Consider the following 22,173-nt stretch of genomic DNA (forward strand, 5'->3'; position numbering starts at 1 on the left):
AAGAAGTCCACGTGACATTTCCAGGTTAAAGGTCCAGCAATTCTCACCTTGACGATTTTAATGGGGCTCATGTCCATGCTTTGCTTAGTGTGCCCTCTCAGGAATGGAGGCTCTTCTTCAACCAATTCAATCTCAAGGTCCTCATCTAAAAGTTCCCCCAAAAGAAGAATTAGTCATAAACAAGAGGGAATAACAATTTTCATGGAAACAATTAATTTCCATAGCACCAGCAATCTTTATCAGTAATAGCTTCCCCTCGTGGGGCACAGTGGCTCATGCCTGCAATCTCAGCACTTTGGGAGGCCAAGGCAGGAGGATCACTTGAGGTCAAGAGTTTGAGACCAGCCTGGCCAACATAGTGAAACTCCGTATCTACTAAAAATCCAGAAATTATCCAGGCTTGGGAGCAGGCACCTGTAGTCCCAGGAGGCTGAGGCAGGAGAATAGCTTGAACCTGGGAGGCAGAGGTTGCACTGAGCTGAGATCGAGCCACTGCACTCCAGCCTAGGTAACAGAGTGAGACTCTGTCTTAAAAAAAAAAAAAAAAAAAAAAGTCGGGCGCGGTGGCTCAAGCCTGTAATCCCAGCACTTTGGGAGGCCGAGGCGGGTGGATCACGGGGTCAAGAGATCGAGACCATCCTGGTCAACATTGTGAAACCCCGTCTCTACTAATAGAAAAAAATTAGCTGAGCATGGAGGCGCGTGCCTGTAATCCCAGCTACTCAGGAGGCTGAGGCAGGAGAATTGCCTGAACCCAGGAGGCGGAGGTTGCGGTGAGCCGAGATCGCGCCATTGCACTCCAGCCTGGGTAACGAGAGCGAAACTCCATCTCAAAAAAAAAAAATAATAATAATAATAATAATTAAAAAAAAAAAAAAAATGTCTGGGTGCCGTGGCTCACGCCTGTAATCCCAACACTTTGGGAGGCTGAGGAGGACGGATCACGAGGTCAGGATTCGAGACCAGCCAGACCAACATGGTGAAACCCGTCTCTACTAAAAATACAAAAATAAGTCGAGCATGGTGACACGTGCCTGTAATCACAGCTACTCAGGAGGCTGAGGCAGGAGAATTGCTTGAACCTGGGAGGCGGAGGTTGCAGTGAGCCTAGATCGCGCCACTGCCTTCCAACCTGGATGACAGAGCAAGACTCCATCTCAAAAACAAACAAAAATGCTGGGCATGGTGGCTTTCACCTGTAATCCTAGCACTTTGGGAGGCCAACGCAGGTGGATAACCTGAAGTCAGGAGTTCCAGACCAGCCTGGCTAACATGGTGAAACCCCATCTCTACTAAAAATACAAAAAAATTAGCCGGGCATGGTGGTGGGTGCCTGCAATCCCAGCTACTCAGGAGGCTGAGGCAGGAGGATCACCTGAATCCAGCAGGCAGAGGTTGCAGTGAGCCAAGACCGCACCACTGTACTCTAACCTGGGCAACAAGGATAAACCTCCATCTCAAAAAGACAGCTTCCCAGGTCAAAAAAACAGCGATGCAAGTAAAACTCCAACCCAAGTGACTATTCTCCCCACCACCAGCCATTTCTAGGGTATTTGTGCTCCAGACCAAGAACTGATCACCCCTTTTTTTTTTTGAGACAGAGTTTCACTCATGTTGCCCAGGGGCTGGAGTGCCATGGCGCGATCTTGGCTCACCGCAACCTCTGCCTCCTGAATTCAAGCAATTCTGCTTCAGCCTCTCGAGTAGCTGGGATTACAGGCATATGCTACCATGCTCGGCTAATTTTGTATTATTTTAGTAGAGACAGGGTTTCTCCATGTTGGTCAGGCTGGTCTCGAACTCCCAACCTCAGGTGATTCGCCCACCTTGGCCTCCCAAAGTGCTGGGATTATAGGTGTAAGCCACTGCACCCAGCCCAGACCTACTTTCAAAAGAAGTTAAGCCTGTGATAAAATGATCTCCTGACATTCTAAATGGTACTAAGGCATTTGCCATCCAACTTCATTATGGAATAATCCTTAACCCATAATAAATTTGCAAAAAATTAGTTGGACAATTGAACAACACCAAATGGAATTTGATTAAGCTTATGGCAAAAGTATAAACAGTACAGAAACCAATAGCAAAAAATTTGGAACTGCCCAGTAGAGTCAAACACACACATTTCTTACTATCCAGTAATTTTTTTTAAAAAAAGACAGGGTCTTGCTCTGTTGCCCAGGCTACAGCACAGTGGCATGACAATAGCTCACTGTACCTTTGACCTACCTCTCAGGCTCAGGCAATCCTCTCTCTTCAGCCTCTCTAGTAGCTGGGAGTACAGGCACATATCACTACACCTGGTTAATTTATTATTATTATTATTATTATTGTAAAGATAGGGCCTAGCTATGTTGCCAGGGCTGGTCTCAAACTTCTAGGCTCAAGCAATCCTGTCATCTCAGTCAGCTTCCCAAAGTGCTAGGATTACAGGGGTGAGCCATAACACTTGGCCTTGCCAGTAATTCTACGTATTTCGCAAAAAAAGGACGTTTTGCACATAAGCACTGAGAGACAATATAGCAATTTCAAAATACTGTTATTCACAAAGATTAACAAAAAACCAAGAAACAACTCATATGTCTACCAAAAGTGGATAAATTATAGACAATTTATGTATAAAAACACTCTATAACAATGGAAATGAGTGAAATACCAGTAACAGATAAATATCAAAAATATGTCAAAAAAAAGAAATATGAGTTAAGTTCAAAAATAGACCACACAATATAATGTTTAGGGATAGATATGCAGATGGTAAAACTCTAAAGAAAAGCAAGAGAGCGATTAACACAAATTTGGGATGGTGGTCACTCCGAGGAGGGAGAAAGAAGATCTAAGCAGAGGGGAGCATGGAGGGGCTTCAGAGGTGCTTCCAAATTCAGCTTCTTAAGATGGGTTCATAGGTGCTCACTATTATAATATAAATTATAGAATTCTATTATAAGATTTTATAATTTCAAAAAAGTCATTATGGGCTGAGTTAAAAGTTGTTTCCAGGGCAACTCAGAGGTTACCTAGGTGAATCCAGGGTTTTCAGAATAATTACTAAGAATATGAGATCAAATTTACTCTCAAAAATACAATTTTAACTTTTTATAACCTGAAAGCGTTTTGTTTTTGTTTTTGTTTTGAGACAGTCTCACTCTGTCACCCAGGTTGGAGTGCAGTGGTGCGATCTCAGCTCACTGCAACCTCCATCTCCCAGGTTCAAGCAATTCTCCTGCCTCAGCCTCCTGAGTAGCTGGGATTACAGGCGCCTAGCACCACGCCCAGCTAATTTTTGTATTTTTGGTAGAGACAGGGTTTCACCATGTTGGCCAGAGTGGTTTCAAACTCCTGACCTCACTTGATCTGCCCACCTCAGGTGATCTGCCCGCCTCAGCCTCCCAGTGTGCTGAGAGTACAGGTGTGAGCCACCATGCCTGGCCCTGAGAGCTTAGTATAAGCAACAAATATAATAAGACATAAGCATTTGTCAGAAAAATGAATTTCTTGCTTCCATCGTGGTGAGATCCTTTTTTTTTTTTTTTGAGAGATGAGTAGTGAGACCCAAAGAACAAATGATTAGTAGCCACTAAAGTACAAGCAAACCACAAAATACAATGGCTCAACTTGCCAATTATCTTTCTCAATCCAACTGACTAGTTACCTTCTTCATCATCCACCTTAGGGAGAATGCCAGTCTCTTCATCAAAGTCTGGAAACTCTTCCTTGGAAAGGACATTGGCAGCAATCATCTAGCCAAAGAAGAGAAGGTAGCATTTGTAATCTGCTAAGATCAAAACTTTTTTCATTGTTTTTGGTTTTGTTTTTTTGAAATAGGATCTTGCTCTGTCACCTACATTGAAGTGCGGTGGCCTGATCAAAGCTTACTGCAACCTCAAACTCCTGGGCTCAAGCAATTCTCCTGCCTCATTCTCCTGAATAGCTGAGACTACCGGTGCACACCACAATACCTGGCTAACTTTTAAATTTGTTCTAGCAACAGGGTCTCACTATTTGCCCAGGGTGGTCTCAAAGTGCTGGCCTCAAGCAATCCTCCTGCCTTGGCTTCCCAAAGTGCTGGGATTACAGGTGTGAGCCACATGCCCAGCCAAAACTCTTCTTTTCTAGGAGAGTTAATTACAGAGGTTTCATATAGGAAACCCAATTTTTTTTTTTTGAGACGGAGTCTTGCTCTATCGCTAGGCTAGAGTGCAGTGGCACAATCTCGGCTCACTGCAACCTCCGCCTCCTGGTTCAAGCAATTCCCCTGCCTCAGCCTCACTAATAGCTGGGACTACAGGCACACACCACTACGCCCAGCTAATTTTTTGTATTTAAGTAGAGATGGGTGTTTCACCATGTTGGCCAGGATGGTCTCAATCTCTGGACCTCGTGATCTGCCCGCCTTGGCCTCCTAAAGTGCTGGGATTACAGGCGTGAGCCACCGTGCCCAGCTGGAAACCCAATTTTTTTCTCCTCTGACCCACGACGTCAGGACCTCAAATGTCATCCATCCCATTCCAGGGTTATGGGGGTGGTTCTCCAACATAGTGCTGAAAAGTGTAAGCTCAAAAGTGTCACCCCCAGGAAGTTATCTGCTCTTTCCCTTGTTTCCACAGCATGCTGGTACATTTCTTATTATGTAATATGTAGGCAGACATGGCAGCTCATGCCTGTAATCTCAACATTTTGGGAGGCTGAGACAAGAGGATCACTTGGAGCCCAGGAGTTTGAGACCAGCCCTGGTAACAGCAAGACTGTCTCTGCAAAAAATTAAAAAATTAGCCGGGCATGGTGGCATGTGCCTGGGGTCGCAGCCACTTGGGAGGCTGAGGTGGGAGGATAGCCTGAACCTGGAAGGTTGAGGCTGCAGGGGGCCGTGGTCATGTCACTGCACTCCAGCCTGGGTGACAGAGCAAACAAGACCTTGTCTCAAAAATAAAATAAAATAAAAAATATGTAACCCCTCACAATTATTTGTTTAGATCTGTCTCCTCTGCTAGACTTTGAGTTCCTTAAGCATAGGAACCATGATATATTCGTCTTTATAGCCCTAGCTCTTCATGGTACTTGACATACCATGGTTATGACATTTAGTGAAGAAAGATAAAAACAATAATGAAGACTTACATAGCAATTACCATATGCCAGGCACTAACCTAAGAGTTTCACCTCTTTTAACTCTCATTTAATCTTCACACCACCAACACTGGTCCTGTTTTACAGATGAGGGTACTGAGGCACAACGAGGTAGAGTAGCTTAGTTAAGGATTATACAGCTAATAAGTGGCTGACAAGGTTTGGCTGTGTCCCCACCCAAATCTCATCTTGAATTTCCATGTGTTGTGGGAGGGACCCAGTGGGAGGTAACTGAATCATGGGGCAGCTCTTTCCTATGCTGTTCTCATGATAGTGGGTAAGTCTCACGAGATCTGAGGGTTTTAAAAAGGGGGAGTTTCCCTGCACAAGCTCTCTTCTCTTGTCTGCTGCCATGTGAGACATGCCTTTCACCTTCCTCCATGATTGATTCACCTTCCTCCCCAGCCACGTGGAGTTTTAAATCCAATAAACCTCTTTAGTAAATGGCCCAGTCACAGGTATGTCTTTAACAGCAGTGTGAAAACAGACTAATAGTAGCCAAAAGTCATCCCAGGCCATCATGCTCCAGGGCACACACCCCTAAGCACCATGCTACATACTGAATGACTATCTGGCCATGAAAGGTAAGGGCGCCAACCTGTTTGATCTCCCACTTCTCTGGATCAGAGATTCGGGTGAGGCGCTTGCGTTCCAGTGAGTCATCCTCTACTTCAGGGGCACTGACAAGGGACAGGTGAGTGGGTCTATCAGGATTCCGCATTGAGGTCTCCTCATTGGTCTCCCCAACAAGATTTCGTCGTCTATTTGGGTTTAGATCTTCTCCAGTCTCTTGATCCACATCCTAAGGCACAAAAACAAGGGAGCTAGCACACTTGCTGTCCTCTTCCATTCCCTTGGCCATCAGATGTAAGAACAGGCTGACCATCTCACCTACCTTCATGCTCAGGCTGGTCTTGGTCCCAGTGAAGGACAGCACTTTGACTTTGACCCTCTGGCCTTTGCTCACCACATCAGCTACATTGGCCACACGACCTTCCCGCCGGAGCTCAGAGATGTGTACCAGGCCTTCCCACCGCTTTCTGAGGGAGAGTCAGACACATCTGGAACATACCAAAAAATACTTTTCCCCCAACCAGTTTCTACCCTTGTTGGAACTAACAAAAGAAAATGGTCTTGACCTCAAGAGAAAAGTACCATGAAGGTGGTCAAACAATAAAATAGTATTATCACTCTCCCCACGGGGAGACATGGGGTGCGGAGAGAAATTCTACTTGTCTCAACAAGCACAAGGACAGATCTCCTGAAGACACAGAAAGGAATAAATGTAACATTTCAAAAGAGTCAATTTCTAAAGTATCATTAATCAAAATAACTTTTTAGAATGTGAAAATCCTCAGTGATAAAAAGAAATTCTGCCCATCACTGGTGTGAACAGAAGAGCACCAGCCATTACCTTAGTCCTTCCAGCTGCACAAAGCAACCAAACTGCATGATGCTGGTAACTTTGCCATTATAAATGTCCCCAATGGTGGGCTCTTCTGGGGGAGGGCGGTCCACATGCTTATCCCGCCATCTATCCAGATTCCTCTCTCCGTATTTGTCCCGGTCCTTCCGGTCTTTGGGGGGACTCTGACTCCTGCTCCTGGACCGGTGTCTAGACTTGGCTTTGTTCCTCTCTCGGGCCCTGGAGCGTGATCGTGAGCGGGATCGGTGTCTCCGCTTGTGGTCTCTATCTCGATTTCGTTCCCGATCTCGGTCTCGATCTCGGCTTCGACTCCGCTTCTTCTTCTTTGTCCTGTCCCTAACAAATCAATAAGCACCTGTTTAAAAAAGAAAAAACCAATCCAGCTTCATCTTTGCAACCCCAAGCACCCAGTACAGTGTAATGTACATGGTAGGTGCCCACTAGGTGTTGAACTGAATTAGAGTTTCAGTAACTATGGCACCCCTAGAGGTCAATAAAGAATCAAGGCACAAACATATTCAGCCTGTTTCAACCCTGATTTCTCTCTTCTGAACATCCTAGTATTTGCTACATACTCTTAGCAGGGAGCAATAAAAACAGACCCAACAATATGATATATGACCAGTCCAGGTTCTACAAACTTGCCCACAATTTTGCTTGGCTGGTCCACAAAATTCAACTGTCACAGTACCCTAAACTTCCAAAGGACATGACAGTAAGGACAAACCGATGCTCAGTGTCTCTTTGCTTCTCCTGGCCTGCTGCGCTGGGCATTAAAGCTTCCAATTCTTTCAGGACATCCACAGCAACTTTCACATCATCTTCATCCAACATGGTCTGCACAGGTAGAGGAGAAGGAAGAAAACCACTCAAGAATCTATCTGTTTGTACTTCAGGTACATCTACAAATCACTAACCACTATGTGAGGGAAACAGAAGAGGGACAGAGATTTCCAGCTTGATTTGAGATAGATACAGAAGAAATGGACAAAGGCTCTTGAGAATCACTGCTACATTTGACAAATCCCCTTTGTCCTTAATACAATTATATGAAAAGCAGTTAGGTTTTTTTTCTTTTTTTGAGATGGAGTCTCACTCTGTCGCCCAGGCTGGAGGGCAGTGGCACGATCTTGGCTCACTGAAACCTCAGCCTCCTGGGTTCAGGCGATTCTTCGAAAGGCAGTTAGATATTAATCATCTCTGCCATAAAAGAACGCAAGTGATGGTTATAAATAGAAAACAGATATTAGAAAATTTAAAAAGCAACTCTCTTTTGAGGGAGGCACAGAAAAAAAAAAAAAGCAACTTTCCCTCTACACTCTCTTTTTCCCTCCCCCGACTGCAGCTTTATTTTGTCGCCCTTATTGCTATCTGCTATGTTATACTTGTGCGTTTTTTGCCTATCTCCTCCCCACCCGAATGTTTACATGTTTATTTCCTGCTTCCTACCCTAAAACCAGCATATAATCTCCAAAGGCAGAAACTCTTGTTGGTTCTATTCACTGCTGTTACCCAGGTACTTAGAACAGTGTTTGGCATACAGTAAGTAAGTACCTAATAAAATATTTGTTCAAATGAAATTTAAAAACCAAAATGCCTTTAAAATTAGACCTTTAGCAAGGAACAGGGCAAAAAAAATCTAATTTCACACATCAGGCATCTGTTCCAGAACCTTATTTCATATCCCCATCACTACTTCCCCAAATTCCCAATCTCGTTTCCCTTGAATATCATTCTCAGAACCCCTTAACATATTCAATACATAGTACATGCTCAGGGAGGGATCAAACACTTTCTGAAAAATAAGTTACCACGGCAAACTTAAAATTAATAAAATTACTAATGAGACAAAGAAAAAGGGTTGGGAATACACACTTATAGTAGACATTCTCAAAATGGCATCAGTACCCGAACAGAAGGGTTGTCCGGTTGGCAAAGGACTGGGAAGAGTTCCTTCAGCTTTTCTTTTTCCGTTTTAGGTTTAACAACTGGATTTTATTTCATTAAAGAGCATGAAGGGGTTTAAAAAAAAAGATATGTTTAATATTATTAATGGTTAACAAAATAACTTCAACATTAGATTTGTATCAAACTAAAAACAGAACATTGCATTTTGCTACATATTAATCATACCCCTTACTACAAATGTAATTTAATTTTCTAAAAACATTGACCACAAACTATTAATCATACCCCTTACTACAAATGTAATTTAATTTTCTAAAAACACTGACCACAAACTATCTAGAAACGGAGCAGAGAGAGGAGAGTAGCAATATTCATTTGGTTATATCTTATCATTTTGATTTTGTCTTAAGTCATTTAAAATTTTTTTCCTCTTGAAATGGGGAGGAGGACAGACACTCTGTCACTCAGGCTGGAGTACAGTGGTGCAACTATGGCTCACTGCAGCTTTGCCTTTTTGGGCTCAAGCGACACTCCTGCCTTAGCCTCCCAGGCAGCTGGAACTACAGAGGTGAGCCATCATGCCTGGATATTTTTTTAATTTTTTTGTAGAGACCAGGTCTCTCTATGTTGCCCAGGCTGGTCTTAAACTCCTGGTCTCAAGTGATCCTCCCACCTTGGCTTCCCAAACTGCTGGGCCAGCAGTGAGCCACTACGCCCAGTCCATTTTACAAATCTTACTAGAATATTTACTTGCTCAGCAACTGCTGAGAGGAAAACAAATGCAATTTACAGGCTGCTCAGAATCTACACCATTCTGGAAGCTCAGCTCAGCTGGAAGCTCTGCTTACCTTTGCTAGTGGAAGGCTTCGCTGGAGGTCGCATGGTTTGTATGAGACGCAGCAAGTTACTAATAAGAGAATCCTTTGAAAAGAAACATAGAACAAAAACTGTCAACTCCTGGATCAGTGCTTAAATACACTTCTAAAAGGAAAAGGCAAAGAATGTCCTTTAGGGGAGGGTTGCTATGCACTTGAATTTAGCTAATTGCAATAAAGGAAACAGAGTGTCAACCTGGTGTAGCATGAACCTAGTATAGTAGCCTCAGAGAAAGCCAATACTTAGTACCCTTTGAGGATAAAAGTTATTAGGCTCCCTGCCATCATTTTATTTCCCATGGTTTAGAACTACCCCCAAGAGTCATTTCTGACTTTCTGACTCACAGCATAAGAATGTAAATACCTACAAAAACTTGGTGAAAATCTTGCCGTTTTCCTAGAGAGGTATTATGGAAAATCTGTTTACATCACCACTGCTTAATGGCATGAAAACATTACACATTTAATGGTTTACTTCACTGATACGTGTAAAATTGTCTCCTTCCTGTATCAAAATCCTATATAAATCCTATCAAAACTTAAATTCGATAGTGACATTAAAACATTAATATTTACAGATTGCCTTCTCCAGGTATACATACCGTAAATTCTGCACCATTTTTGACGAGAGAAGCCTTAAAAGTATCAAAGGTGGTATTTTTCTCAGCAAGACTGATCACAAATTCAGCTTCAAATAAGAAACAGAATTCAGAAAAGAGAGACATGAGCAAGAAATCAGTTGCAAGTATGTTGCAAACAAAACTAATTAGGTTATCCAACAGTCATAAAAACCAAAGACCGCCATCTGATAGGAGTAAAGAAAGAAAATCTAGACTGCTGAGATTATCCACTTGTTCTAGTGAATTTATACAAATGAAAGATATTACTACAAAATGGCTCCACGTAGCCCTTGAGTGTATTTAAACTAGGAACAACTATTTGCCCCACATCATCGTACCCTCTTCTCACAAAACTACTACCTGAACATGATGGCACCTAGACTAGACTCTAAAGGTGACAACAAAAAGCATGAGCCCGTGCAGGCACACAGACACACAGAGGCACACAACAGAAAGACAGATCCAATCTGTATATGAAGGCCAGGCAGCTGCTAGGTGGTGCAATCTCCACACTGATGAAAGACTAACTTGTTCCCCAAATTTTTCTAAACAAACCTGCCTAGTTCTTGAAACATTTTTTTTTTCTTTTTTTGAGACAGTCTTGCTTTGGCTGGAGTGCAGTGGCACGATCTCAGCTCACTGCAACCTCCATCTCTCAGGTTCAAGCGATTCTCCTGCCTCAGCCTCCTTAGAAGCTGGGATTACAGGCGCCTGCCGCCATGCCTGGCTAATTTTTGTATTTTTAGTAGAGACAGGGTTTCACTATGTTGGCCAGGCTGGTCTTGAACTCCTTTCCTCAGGTAATCCTCCAGCCTTAGCCTCCCAAAGTGCTGGGATTACAGGCATGAGCCACTGCTCCCAGTCTAGTTCCTGAAACTTCTAATATTAGAGCTATTTATTAATTAAGCGACAGGCTCACACCTGTAATCCCAGCAGTTTGGGAGGCCATGGTGGGGAGACAGCTTGAGCCCAGGAGTTTAAACCAGCTTGGGCAACATGGCAAAACCCCATCTCTACAAAAAATACAAAAATCAGCCAGGGGTGGTGGTGTGCGTCTGTAATCCCAGCTACTCGGGAATCTGAAGTGGAAGGATGGCTTAAGTCCAAGAGGCCCAGGGTGCAGTGAGGCATGACAGCACCACAGAACTCCAGCCTGGGTGACAAAGTGAGACTTTGTCTCAAAAAAAAAGAGACTTTCAGAAAAGAAGTGCATGGGGGAGGGGGGGTGTGCAAAAAAAAAAAAAAAAAAAGAAAAGAAAAAAAGAAATGAAGTGCATTTTACCATAGACTGAGATAATAAGCCTCATACTATGGGTCCTACAAAAAAATTTTAATGCTTTCATTTGAATGCAATCCTAAGTAAATAAATAAATAAATAACATGAAAGATCTAGATAACTTGTTGCCTGGGCAACAAAAGCAAAACTCCACCTCAAACAAACAAACAAACAAACAAACAAAAAAAAAAACGGAGTTTATACCTTGCTCTATTTTTTGTACATAAATGAAGTTAACATCAAAACAATTAAACATCGGAAGATGTTAGTAACTTTTTTGTTTCCTCTAAAAGGCCAAGGTATTAGGAGTTAAAACAAAAACAGAGAAAGGTAAGCTCCCTGAAAGCAGAAATCTGTCTTGTTCTCTGTGGTATTCCTAGCCCCCTAGTTCAATATTTGCTGAATAAAGGAAACATATTAATGAGATAGCAAAACCGACAAAATGATCACCTCATTATCAACTAAAGGAGAAGAACACTGAGGAAAAAATATACAGGACAGACACATCTTGACTGGGAGGCAAGAGAAAAGTAAACTAAAACATACAGGCTGCAGGGCATCTTCCTAAGTGCTACATGGTGACCCTGTGACCACATCCTCCCACTTGACAGATGAGAAAAACAGCTTCAGAGAAACTGAATCTTACCAAAGGTCACTCATCTAACTTCCCTAACCCCCTCCTGTCACCTGCCCCTTCCCTTCCATCCCTCCAATTGATGACTTCATCTTCATTTAAAAAACTGAAGACTGGGCTGGATCTTCCTACCACCAGTATCTAAACTCATCTGAATCTGCAACTATGTTCTCTGTCCTCACTCCTGTTACAACTGAGGAAGCACCCCTGTACTTATCAAAGGTCAATCCCTCCATGGTTGCCCTTTATCCCATCCATTCCCTTTTACCTTCATAAGGGCTCCATCTGTCTATGGCCTTAGATCTAGGACCCTAGCATTTTCTAATTCCTCAGTTTGGGTTCCTCAGATGTAGTTTGCCCCGAATAGTGACTGGTATTTAAGACAGTAGAGGACGCAGTGGCTCACGCCTATAATCCCAGCACTTTGGGAAGCCGAGGCAAGAGGACTGCTTGAGCCCTGAAGTTCGAGACCAGCCTGGGCAATATAGTGAGACCCTCGTCTCTACAAAAAATTTAAAAATTAGCCACGCTTGGTAGGGCATGCCTGTAGTCCCAGCTACCCGGGAGGCTGGGGTGGGAGGACTGCTTGAGCCCAGGAGATCGAGGCTGCAGTGAGCTGAGATCATGCACTGCACTTCAGCCTGGGCAACAGAGCGAGACCCTGTCTCAAAAAAGAGTACAGAAAGAATGGTCAAGAACACAGACTAGTACTATGTCACAGAGAGGCGTGAAGACCAAAAAAGATGTCAATATAAGAGCTGAGCATCACATCTGGCACACAGTGGGCACCCAATAAACGTCAGCCAACATTATCGTCATCGCAGCACCTGCTGCTGTTGTTAAAGATGTTTAATTGAGGCTGGGAAAAAACAAAAAACCAAAACAACAACAACAACAACAACAAAAACCAAGCAGAGTTGACCGGCCCAGCCTTCACCGACAGCTCTGGGAAAGTTTCTAAAGTTTCTCGAGGGCTCTCAAGCCGAGGCCACTGCCGCGGTTCCCTGTGCCCGGGGCTGTCTGTGGTCTGTCAAGCACAGATCCCCTTAGTCTGGAAACCCCCAGGGCCAGCTGCCTCCACAGACTCACACGAACGTATTTTCGGTCCATCAACCACCTTTCTTTCTCCTTCCGCTTCCCTCAATCCCAAACTGAGGCCACAGGGACCTCCCAGGGCTCACCTAAGTCCTTGTCGTTGATCCCCAAGTGATTGTCCAGCTCAGTGCAAACCTTAGACACCAAAGACAGGTACTCAAGTTTAGCAAGTTCTTCCGCGGGGCCTGGCTCCGACCCGATCATGGATCCCGCCATGGCTACAGCCACAGCCATGGCTGCAGCTTGCCCCGGACCTCCTTCCTCACAGCCAGAGCACGGAGCTACTCCGGCCGGGTTCCGGCTTTCACTTCCAGGTCGACGCGCGTCGCCTTTGTTTACGGTAAATTGAAAACCTAAGGAACTAATCAAGGAGCAACTGGATGGATCATAGAGATCAGACAGGAAGTGCTTAAGGAAGGGACGGCTAGAGAGGGTTACTCTGCACGCCAAACCGCGCCCTCTATAGGCAAGAAAAATCTCCACCGCCCTCAGGCCCGGAAACGTTGACTCAGCGCACTCCTGCCGGCAGAGGGCGACCGTGGCCTGCACAAGAGGTGCCAGCCTGCGCCTGCGCTTTAGAACCCTTGAAAAAGGAATCTTAATGCACGTCTGGAAGAAAAGACAAACTTGCTTTACTGTGGATCCGCAAATTCCCGGCTTCACTTCTTTGTGGTTCCTGTCGTCCGATCTCAAGCGATCTTTGATAAGCCCCAGGCAAACACACGAGGAAACTGGCACGTCCACTGTCCAGCTGGGTACTTGGGCAAATTAATCTCTGGGCCTTAGTTTTCTCCCCTGCAAAATAGAATAATGTTGCTCTACCCTAAATGGAATAATAACTGGAAGGAGTGTGACACACAGTCGGCACACCACAAATGTCAGTTACTGTTAATATCACAAGGCTAGGCTGGGTGCAATGGCTCACGCCTGTAATGCCAGTACTTTGGGAGGCCTAGGCTGGTGGATCACTTGAGGTCAGGAGTTCCAGACCACCCTGACCAATGTGGCAAAACCTCATCTCTACTAAAAATAGAAATATTGGCCGGGCGCAGTGGCTCACGCCTGTAATCCCAGCACTTTCGGAGGCCGAGGCAGGTGGATCACCTGAGGTCGGGAGTTCGAGACCTATCTGACCAGCATGGAGAAACCGCCGTCTCTACTAAAAATACAAAATGAGCTGGGCGTGGTGGCGCATGCCTGTAATCCCAGCTACTTTAGAGGCTGAGGCAGAAGAATCGCTTGAACCCGGGAGGTGGAGGTTGTAGTAAGCCGAGATTGCGCCCTTGGACTCCAGCCTGGGCAACAAGAGCAAAAACTCCGTCTCAAAACATTTAACAAAAGAAAAAAATAGAAAAATTCTTCGGGCATGGTGATGGCGGGCGTCTGTAGTCCCAGCTACTCAGGAGGCTGAGGCACGAGAATCACTTGAACCCGGGAGGCGGAGGTTGCAGTGAGCTGAAATTGCACCACTGCACTCCAGCCTGGGTGACAGAATGTGAGTCTGTCTCAAAAAACAAATCACAAGGTTGAGAAGATGGTCAGAGTGGAGCTGGTCTGTGGTCTGTCAAGCACAGATCCCCTTAGTCTGGAAACCCTCAGAGCCAGCCGGCTCCACTCTTGTGAAAACCTGCTTTTCAATCCCCAGTTTTCCTGAGTCCTCCCAGAACTTATTCCTTCAGGGGACAGACGCAGTGGCTCACCTCTGTAATCCCGGCAGTTTGGGAGGCTGAGGCAGGCGGATGACTTGAGGTCAGGAGTTCAAGACCAGCCTGGCCAACATGGTGAAACCCCCATCTGTACTAAAAATACAAAAATTAGCTGGCTGTGGTGGTATGTGCCTGTAGTCCCAGCTACTAGGGAGGCTGAGGTGGGAGGATCGCTTGAACCCGGGAGGTGGATGTTGCGGTGAGCAGAGATCTCACCATTGCACTCTAGCCTGGGTGACAGAGTGAGACTGTCTCAAAAAAGAAAAACCAAAAAACCAAAAACAACAACAACAAAAAACCTTATTCTCCCAAATATCGGCTGTGCTGTAAATCCAAGATCATAAGCTCAGGTGTCCCAACTTCTGCTCCAGGTCCTTTTTTCCTTTGTGGCAACTCCAATGTGGGATGGCAATTTTCCCCACACCCCAGTGCTCTGTGTGATGAATAAGGAAACAGAAACACCCTAAATTGAATGACTCTCCAATCAATCAAAAGGAGGAAATCAGACTCCTGCTTTTCACTTTGGCAACATTTTTTACAGTGATGCAACTTTGGACTCTGTTTCTTCAACATCTCACCATGGACTGAAAAATGACAGGTAGAGAAAACTCCAGCAATTGTTCTCACTGCCTCCAGGAGCTCCGTGTGTCCAGGTTCCTAAGGAATCAGTACTGTAACCTCTGAATTCTTCCCACTCCTCCCCTCTCGCTTCCTCTTTCTCCCCATGAATGGAATGGAAAACTCTAACGTGCTCAACTTGCCAGCTTGGAGTTACAATGTCAAGGGCTTATTCTATTTGATGTTGATTCTCTATGCTTCTTTCCCTTTAAAAAAATCATATTTCTATTCTGCTTTCCTCCAATATTTAACTGGAAGGAGGAACAGATAGGGAGTTTTGTTTGTTTGTTTGTTTTTGTTTTTTAGATGGAGTTCCGCTCTTTTTTTTTTTTTTTGAGACGGAGTTTCGCTCTTGTTACCCAGGCTGGAGTGCAATGGCGCGATCTCAGTTCACCGCAACCTCCGCCTCCTGGGTTCAAGCAGTTCTCCTGCCTCAGCCTCCAGAGTAGCTGGGACTGTAGGCCGTGCCACCATGCCCAGCTAATTTTTGTATTTTTAGTAGAGACGGGGTTTCACCATGTTGACCAGGATGGTCTCGATCTCTTGACCTCGTGATCCACCCGCCTCGGCCTCCCAAAGTGCTGGGATTACAGGCGTGAGCCACCGCGCCCGGCCTATTCTGTTCTTGTTTCTCAAACTGGAGTGCAATGGCGTGATCTCGGCTCACCACAACCTCCATCTCCTGGGTTCAAGCAATTCTCCGACCTCAGCCTCCCAAGTAGCTGGGATTACAGGCATGTATCCCTATGCCCAGCTAATTTTGTATTTTTAGTACAGACAGGGTTTCTCCATGTTGCCCAGGCTGGTCTTGAACTCCCAACCTCAGGTGATCCCTCCGCCTCGGCCTCCCAAAGTGCTGGGATTATAGGTGTGAGCCACCGTGCCCGGACTGGAGTTTGTTTTGTTTTTAAAACTCTGTCAGAAAATGGGCTATGGAACCATAACATATAGTAGCAGTAGTAGCAATAAATACTAGAATTAATTCATACTAAATATTAGAATTGTTTGGGAATTATTGAACGTATATCAATAGTAAATATTAACAGCAAAACATTACATTTTATTTACATGTGCTATTAACTACACATTTTAAGAAGTGACAGTTTTTACACGATATACATATTTCTTGTAACACCAAAAATTTCTCTGAAGCCAAAGGAAAACAAATAATTATGTAGATACAGATAACTTGACAGCCCAAACACAGATGCACATGGAATCCTTCTACTCTTCCTTCCCATAAGAGACTGTGAATCGAACTCAGCGCAAAAGTAAATGTATCCTAACTGTCCTTTGGATATAATATTTTTCAATATAATATCAGTTACAATTAATTTTCCTTATTAGGCCGGGTAGGGTGGCTCACACCTGTAATCCCAGCACTTTGGGAGGCTGAGGCAGGCAGATCACCAGAGATCAGGAGGTGGAGACCAGCCTGGCTAACATGGTGAAACCCCATCTTGACTAAAATTAGCTGAGTGTGGTGGCGCATGCCTGTAGTCCCAGCTATTCGGGTGGCTGAGGCAAGAGAATCACTTGAACCCAGGAGGCAGAGGTTGCAGTGAGCCGAGATCATGCCACTGCACTCCAGCCTGGGCAACATAGTGAGACTCTGTCTCAAAAAAAAAAAAAAAAAAAAAAAAAGTGAAACGCATCAAGGAAGAACTAGAATACTCTAAATGCCGTGCTCAGCCAAGAGAGCTCCTGGCAGAGCTGTGTTTATAACTTAGGTCTCTCTGCTGCCTAAACATGGGGGCAGATGATTGGAAGACAGAAAACAAACAAAAACACAAAGCTGGTCTGTTCCCCATCATCTGAGGGCAGGCAGGTTGGGGTTGCCGGGCAAGGCCACTTCATAGGGCAGTGTATCCTGTTGCAATCTGTTATTTGTCTGCCTTATTTTCCAATGCCCAAGCACGGTCTCCATTTTGCACAAAACATTCGTGGTCTACAATTCCCTCTCTTCTTAGGTCATCAACCTGCCAACGGCAATAACAGATGCTTTAGGTTCTAAATTCTCCAAGGCCTGATAGTATTAGGCAAAAAAAAGTTCCACCTAAGCAGATTTTTTTTCTTTTTTGGTATAGTCAAGTTTCCCCTTCTCTTGCATTTTTTTTAAAATTTTTATTTATTATTATTTTTCTCTTGTGTTAAGAGTCTTTAAAATGTCGGGCAAAAGCAAGCACAAAGCCAGGTACCCAGACACTGTTATGATGTGAACTTGTCAGAAAAATGTTATCCCTTCATCTCGGCCTCTTCATCTTCTGCGGGAATGGTAAGGAATTTTTTCATATTTATTTATCAGTTATTCATCTTTTAAGTGACCTTGATTCAGGATCTAGTTGGTATTTCTTAGACTTAGTTTAGGTTGATTTTATTTAAAAAGAAAAACATTGGGCTGGGCGCAGTGGCTCACACCTGCAATCTCAGCACTTTGGGAGACCGAGGTGGGCAGATCACCTGAGGTCAGGAGTTCAAGACCAATCTGGCCAATGTGGTGAAACCACATCTCTACTAAAAAAATACAAAAATTAGCTGGACATGATGGCAGGCACCTGTAATCCCAGCTCCTCAGGAGGCTGAGGCAGGAGAATTTCTTGAACCCGAGAGGTGGAGTTTGCAGTGAGCCAAGATCACACCACTGCACTCCAGCCTGGGCAACAGGAGACTGTCTCAAAAAAAACAAAACCCAAAAACCAAACAAACAAAAAACATTGGCCGGGCATAGTGGCTCACACCTGCAATCCCAGCACTTTGGGAGGCCAAAGTGGGAGGATTGCTTGAGGCCAGAAGTTGGAGACCAGCCTGGACTATATAGCGAGGCCCCATCTCTATTTTTTAAAAAAATAGGCTAACACCCTTTTCGGCCTTAGCCCACCTGCACCCAGGTGAATAGTTTAAAAAAAAAATAAATAAATAAATATAAATATAAAATAAAAAGGAAACGGGCCGGGTGCAGTGGTTCACGCCTGTAATTCCAGCACTTTGGGAGGCTGAGGCGGACAGATCACGAGGTCAGGACTTCGAAATCGGCCTGACCAACATGGTGAAACCTCATCTGCACTAAACATACAAAAATTAGCTGGGCATGGTGGCACACACTTTTAATTCCAGCTACTCAGGAGGCTGAGGAAGGAGAATTGCTTGAACCCAAGAGGCGGAGGTTGCAGTGAGCCAAGATCGCACCATTGCACCCCAGCCAGGGTGACAGAGCAAGACTCTATTTAAAAAAAAAAAAGAAAAAAAAAACCATTTTAATCAAGATTATAAGTATGAATGACAAAGTGACAAGTTACATTGGGCTTTTTTTTCCCCCTTCTCTAATGATATTTACCCTCTGCTCCAGGGGACCAGGGATTTTTGTAGCCTCTGGTTTCTGTTTGAGGTAATTTATTCAGGAATTTATAAGGATTTCCTCAGGAGAAATGCAAAAACAAAAAGCAAGCCAAAACAAGGAATGAGTTGATGGGAAAAGATGAGAGACGAGGAACTGAAGTTCTGACGTTCTGTTCACAAGTCAAGCATGTCAACAGCTGTGCAGTGTGGGCTGTGCAGCGAGCGAGCCCAGGGCCAAAGCTCTGTCTGAAGCTGCAGGCTTGCCACTAACACAGAAGTGGCTCCTCCAGGAACTCCATTTCTCCCAGGTAAAGGAGAATGAGTTCCCAGCACTCCCTCTATCCCAAATCTCAGTGTCCCGGCAGAGCCAGCCATCTGCAGCTCTTTCCCCAGCTCTTAGGTAGGACCGCACTGGCGGTGTCCATAGCTGCTGCCCTTGTGTCAGAAAAGCAGCCCCTTCGTCTTGGGATTATGGTAATTATGGTGATTTATGCCTTCAGAGTGAAAATTAGCAATCTGGTGAGGTAACCGAAAATGAATGCATCTCTTCCCAGAGTTCACTCCACCCAGCTGAGCCACCAAATAAAACCAGCATATGGGGCAATTAGAGAGCCAAGCTCTGCTTTCAAAACGCAGTATAAAGAGACAGAGTTCAGGGGCCCAGGCTCCCCTGCCTGGTTCAATTATGATCACAAGTTCTTAACAAGCGTCCTCTCTGCCTCATAGTAGTGTGCCAGGTCTGAGTCCTGCCATAAACACCAACCTGTGGTTCTCTTTCAAACAAAGTAATTTGTTCCAAGACATCATCATTTTACCTTCTTTTTTTAATTGCAAATTGGTTGAGGGAGGGGAAAGGGGGAAGTGAGGATGAACCTCTATCACATGGATATGTGTGGAGCAAAGATTTTTTTTCCTTCTTAGTCATATATTTGCTTTTACGTGACACAGACTCTGATCTTACATAACTTCCACAGCCCACTCTCAAATACTGGTGTGAGTAGAATTTATATTAAAAGTTTTGCTGGGCATGGTAGCTCATGCCCGTAATTCTAGCACTTTGTTTTATTATTTATTTATTTAGAGACAGAGTCTTGCTCTGTCCCAGTCTGAAGTCCAGTGGCACAATCATGACTCACTGCAACCTCTACCTCCTGGGCTCAAGCAATCCTCCTCCCTCAGCCTCCTGAGTAGCTGGGGCTACAGGCATGGGCCATCATGCTTGGCTAACTTTTGAATTTTTTGTACAGATGGAATCCACATTGCCCAGGTTGGTCTCAAACTGCTGGGCTGAAGGGATCCACACACCTTGACCTCCCAAAGTGCTGGAATTACAGGTATGAACCACCACACCCGGCTGTTCCCAGCCCTTCGGGAGGCTGAGGCAGGAGGGTCCCCTGAGGCCAGGAGTTCAAGACCAGCTTGGGCAACATAGTAAGTCCCCACCTCTAACTCTACAAAAAATTTAGAAATTAGCTGGGCATCTGGCTCATGTCTGTAGTCTCACCTATTTAGGAGGCTGAAGCTGGAGAATTGCTTGAGCCCAGGAGTTTGAGGCTGCAGTGAGCTATAATGGCATCACTGCACTCCAGCATGGGTAACAGAGTGAGATCCTGTCTCAATAAAAAAAATTATTTTTGAAAGACATAGAGGTCCAATAATGATTGATTATCCTCATCATTGAGCATGTGCAGAAATTCCTAAAATAATCCAAGTCTATGGGGATAGACTTGGACTTGATGGGATTTCACATGTAACAAGGATTGATTGGGGTCACACTGTCGGCCATTTGGATTGGATGTAAGTGCAGTATTCACTCATTCATATTTCTCATAGAGTTTTAGAGTTGGAAGGGGTTTAAGAGATAATATAAACAAACTCACACATTAGATTCTATCATTATTTAAAGTGGCTCGATTTCTAAATCTCAATCTATGAAATTCCCTCTGACGTAGCTTACTCTTCTTTTTCTTTTTCTTTTTTTTTTTTTTCTGCCTCAGGTTTATTTGTACAAATAGCACAGGAGGACCCTAGCACCATGTGGATGGCAGCCCGAGGGGTGGGGGTCACACCAGTCCTTCTGTCTTCATGTTGGCAGATGGTGATAACTACTCTGAAGCCTTTGTAGGGGCCTGGGCACCTTTGGGAGCCCGAGCTGGAAGCTGGAGCTGCAGCCTGGGCCTTGGTTTCATCCTTGGCCTTGGCCTTTGGCTGGCACAGCCTGAGCCCCTTGGCAATGCGGGCACGAGCACACTTCCCAAGCTTGGGGTGGGCAATGTAGGCAAGTGGTTCAAGCTTGTGACTGACACTCTTTGAAATCTTGGGCTTAACCTCCTTGGGCTTTATGAGGCCTTGACAGCCTCAGCACCTGCACTCATGGCCTTGGCCTCGTTGCCTGCATCTTCTTATCTTTTTTTTTTTTTTTTTTTGGAGACAGTCTCACTCTGTTCCCAGCCTGGAGTGTAGTGGCATGATCTCAGCTCTCTGCAATCTCTGCCTCCCGAGTTCAAGTGAGTCTCCTGGGACTATAGGCACGCACCACCACGCCCGGCTAATTTTTGTATTTTTAGTAGACGAGGTTTCACTATGTTGGCCAGGATGGTCTTGATCTCTTGACCTCCTGATCTGCCCGCCTCGGCCTCCCAAAGTGCTGGGATTACAGGTGTGAGCCACCACGCCCGGCCAAAAAAAAATTGTTTTTTTATAGCGATGAGGTCTTGCTGTGTTGCTCAGGCTGGTCTTGAACTCCTGGGCTCAAGCTATCCTCCCACCTCAGCCTCCCAAAGTGTGGGGATTACAGGCGTGAGCCATTGCGCCCAGCCTTTCTTTAAAAAATATGCAACACTTCACAAATTTGCACGTCATCTCTGCACAAGGGCCATGCTCATCTTCCTGTGTGGTTCCAATTTTAGTAAATGTGCTGCTGAAGTGAGCGCTCTCCTTGCCTTTGGCTTTCACAGCACTGTTCTCTGTGACTCAGTATGGAAGGACATAACGCTATTCAAAAGATGTTTGTAGAATGGATCTAAAAGTTGCTTATATGTATTTGGTTCGCCTCTGATTGGCCATTTTAAGGGAGACTGGAAATGTAATCTTTATTGTGGGTTTAGAGTGAGTTTAGCTAAAGACCAGGTTTCTAGTTCTACAGTACTTCCAGGTCACACTTTTTTTTTTTTTTTTTTTTTTTGAGACGGAATTTCGCTCTTGTTACCCAGGCTGGAGTGCAATGGCGCGATCTTGGCTCACCGCAACCTCCGCCTCCTGGGTTTAGGCAATTCTCCTGCCTCAGCCTCCTGAGTAGCTGGGACTACAGGCACGCGCCACCATGCCCAGCTAATTTTTTGTATTTTTAGTAGAGACAGGGTTTCACCGTGTTGACCAGGATGGTCTCGATCTCTTGACCTCGTGATCCACCCGCCTCGGCCTCCCAAAGTGCTGGGATTACAGGCGTTAGCCACCGCGCCCAGCCCTAGGTCACATTTTTAACTCATTTTCTCCTTCCCACTGGCTGGAAGTACAGATACAGTAGTGTTAAGCCATCTTGGAAAATGTGAG

At 44.8% G+C, this 22,173-nt stretch overlaps 1 protein-coding gene and 1 non-coding gene across 3 annotated transcripts in view; both read right to left on the reverse strand.

Annotated features, from left to right (window-relative positions):
* Nucleotides 1-13,345, reverse strand: part of DHX8 (DEAH-box helicase 8) — a 36,732-nt gene extending 23,387 nt beyond the window's left edge. The window contains exons 1-10 of one of the 2 annotated variants that reach the window (XM_021673678.2): nt 13,048-13,345; nt 9,939-10,024; nt 9,310-9,382; nt 8,462-8,541; nt 7,281-7,390; nt 6,542-6,883; nt 6,023-6,167; nt 5,726-5,929; nt 3,653-3,740; nt 48-145 (exon numbers count right to left, since the gene is read on the reverse strand). In XM_021673678.2, coding sequence (XP_021529353.2) covers nt 48-145; nt 3,653-3,740; nt 5,726-5,929; nt 6,023-6,167; nt 6,542-6,883; nt 7,281-7,390; nt 8,462-8,541; nt 9,310-9,382; nt 9,939-10,024; nt 13,048-13,195 — 1,374 coding nt within the window. In that variant the 5' untranslated portion in view covers nt 13,196-13,345. Of the gene's footprint in view, nt 1-47; nt 146-3,652; nt 3,741-5,725; nt 5,930-6,022; nt 6,168-6,541; nt 6,890-7,280; nt 7,391-8,461; nt 8,542-9,309; nt 9,383-9,938; nt 10,025-13,047 lie in introns of both variants that reach the window. The other variant, XM_021673677.2, reaches the window with a different exon arrangement.
* An 8,103-nt stretch (nt 13,346-21,448) lies between these two features.
* LOC135271775 (U6 spliceosomal RNA) lies at nt 21,449-21,554 on the reverse strand. Its single transcript, XR_010339902.1, has one exon. It is a non-coding gene; the product is annotated as a U6 spliceosomal RNA (small nuclear RNA).
* Between the last annotated feature and the right edge of the window lie 619 nt (nt 21,555-22,173).

This window comes from Aotus nancymaae, unplaced genomic scaffold (assembly GCF_030222135.1).
Source record: "Aotus nancymaae isolate 86718 unplaced genomic scaffold, 86718_ANA_hifiasm-v0.15.2.pri h1tg000089l, whole genome shotgun sequence".
NCBI lineage: Eukaryota > Metazoa > Chordata > Mammalia > Primates > Aotidae > Aotus > Aotus nancymaae.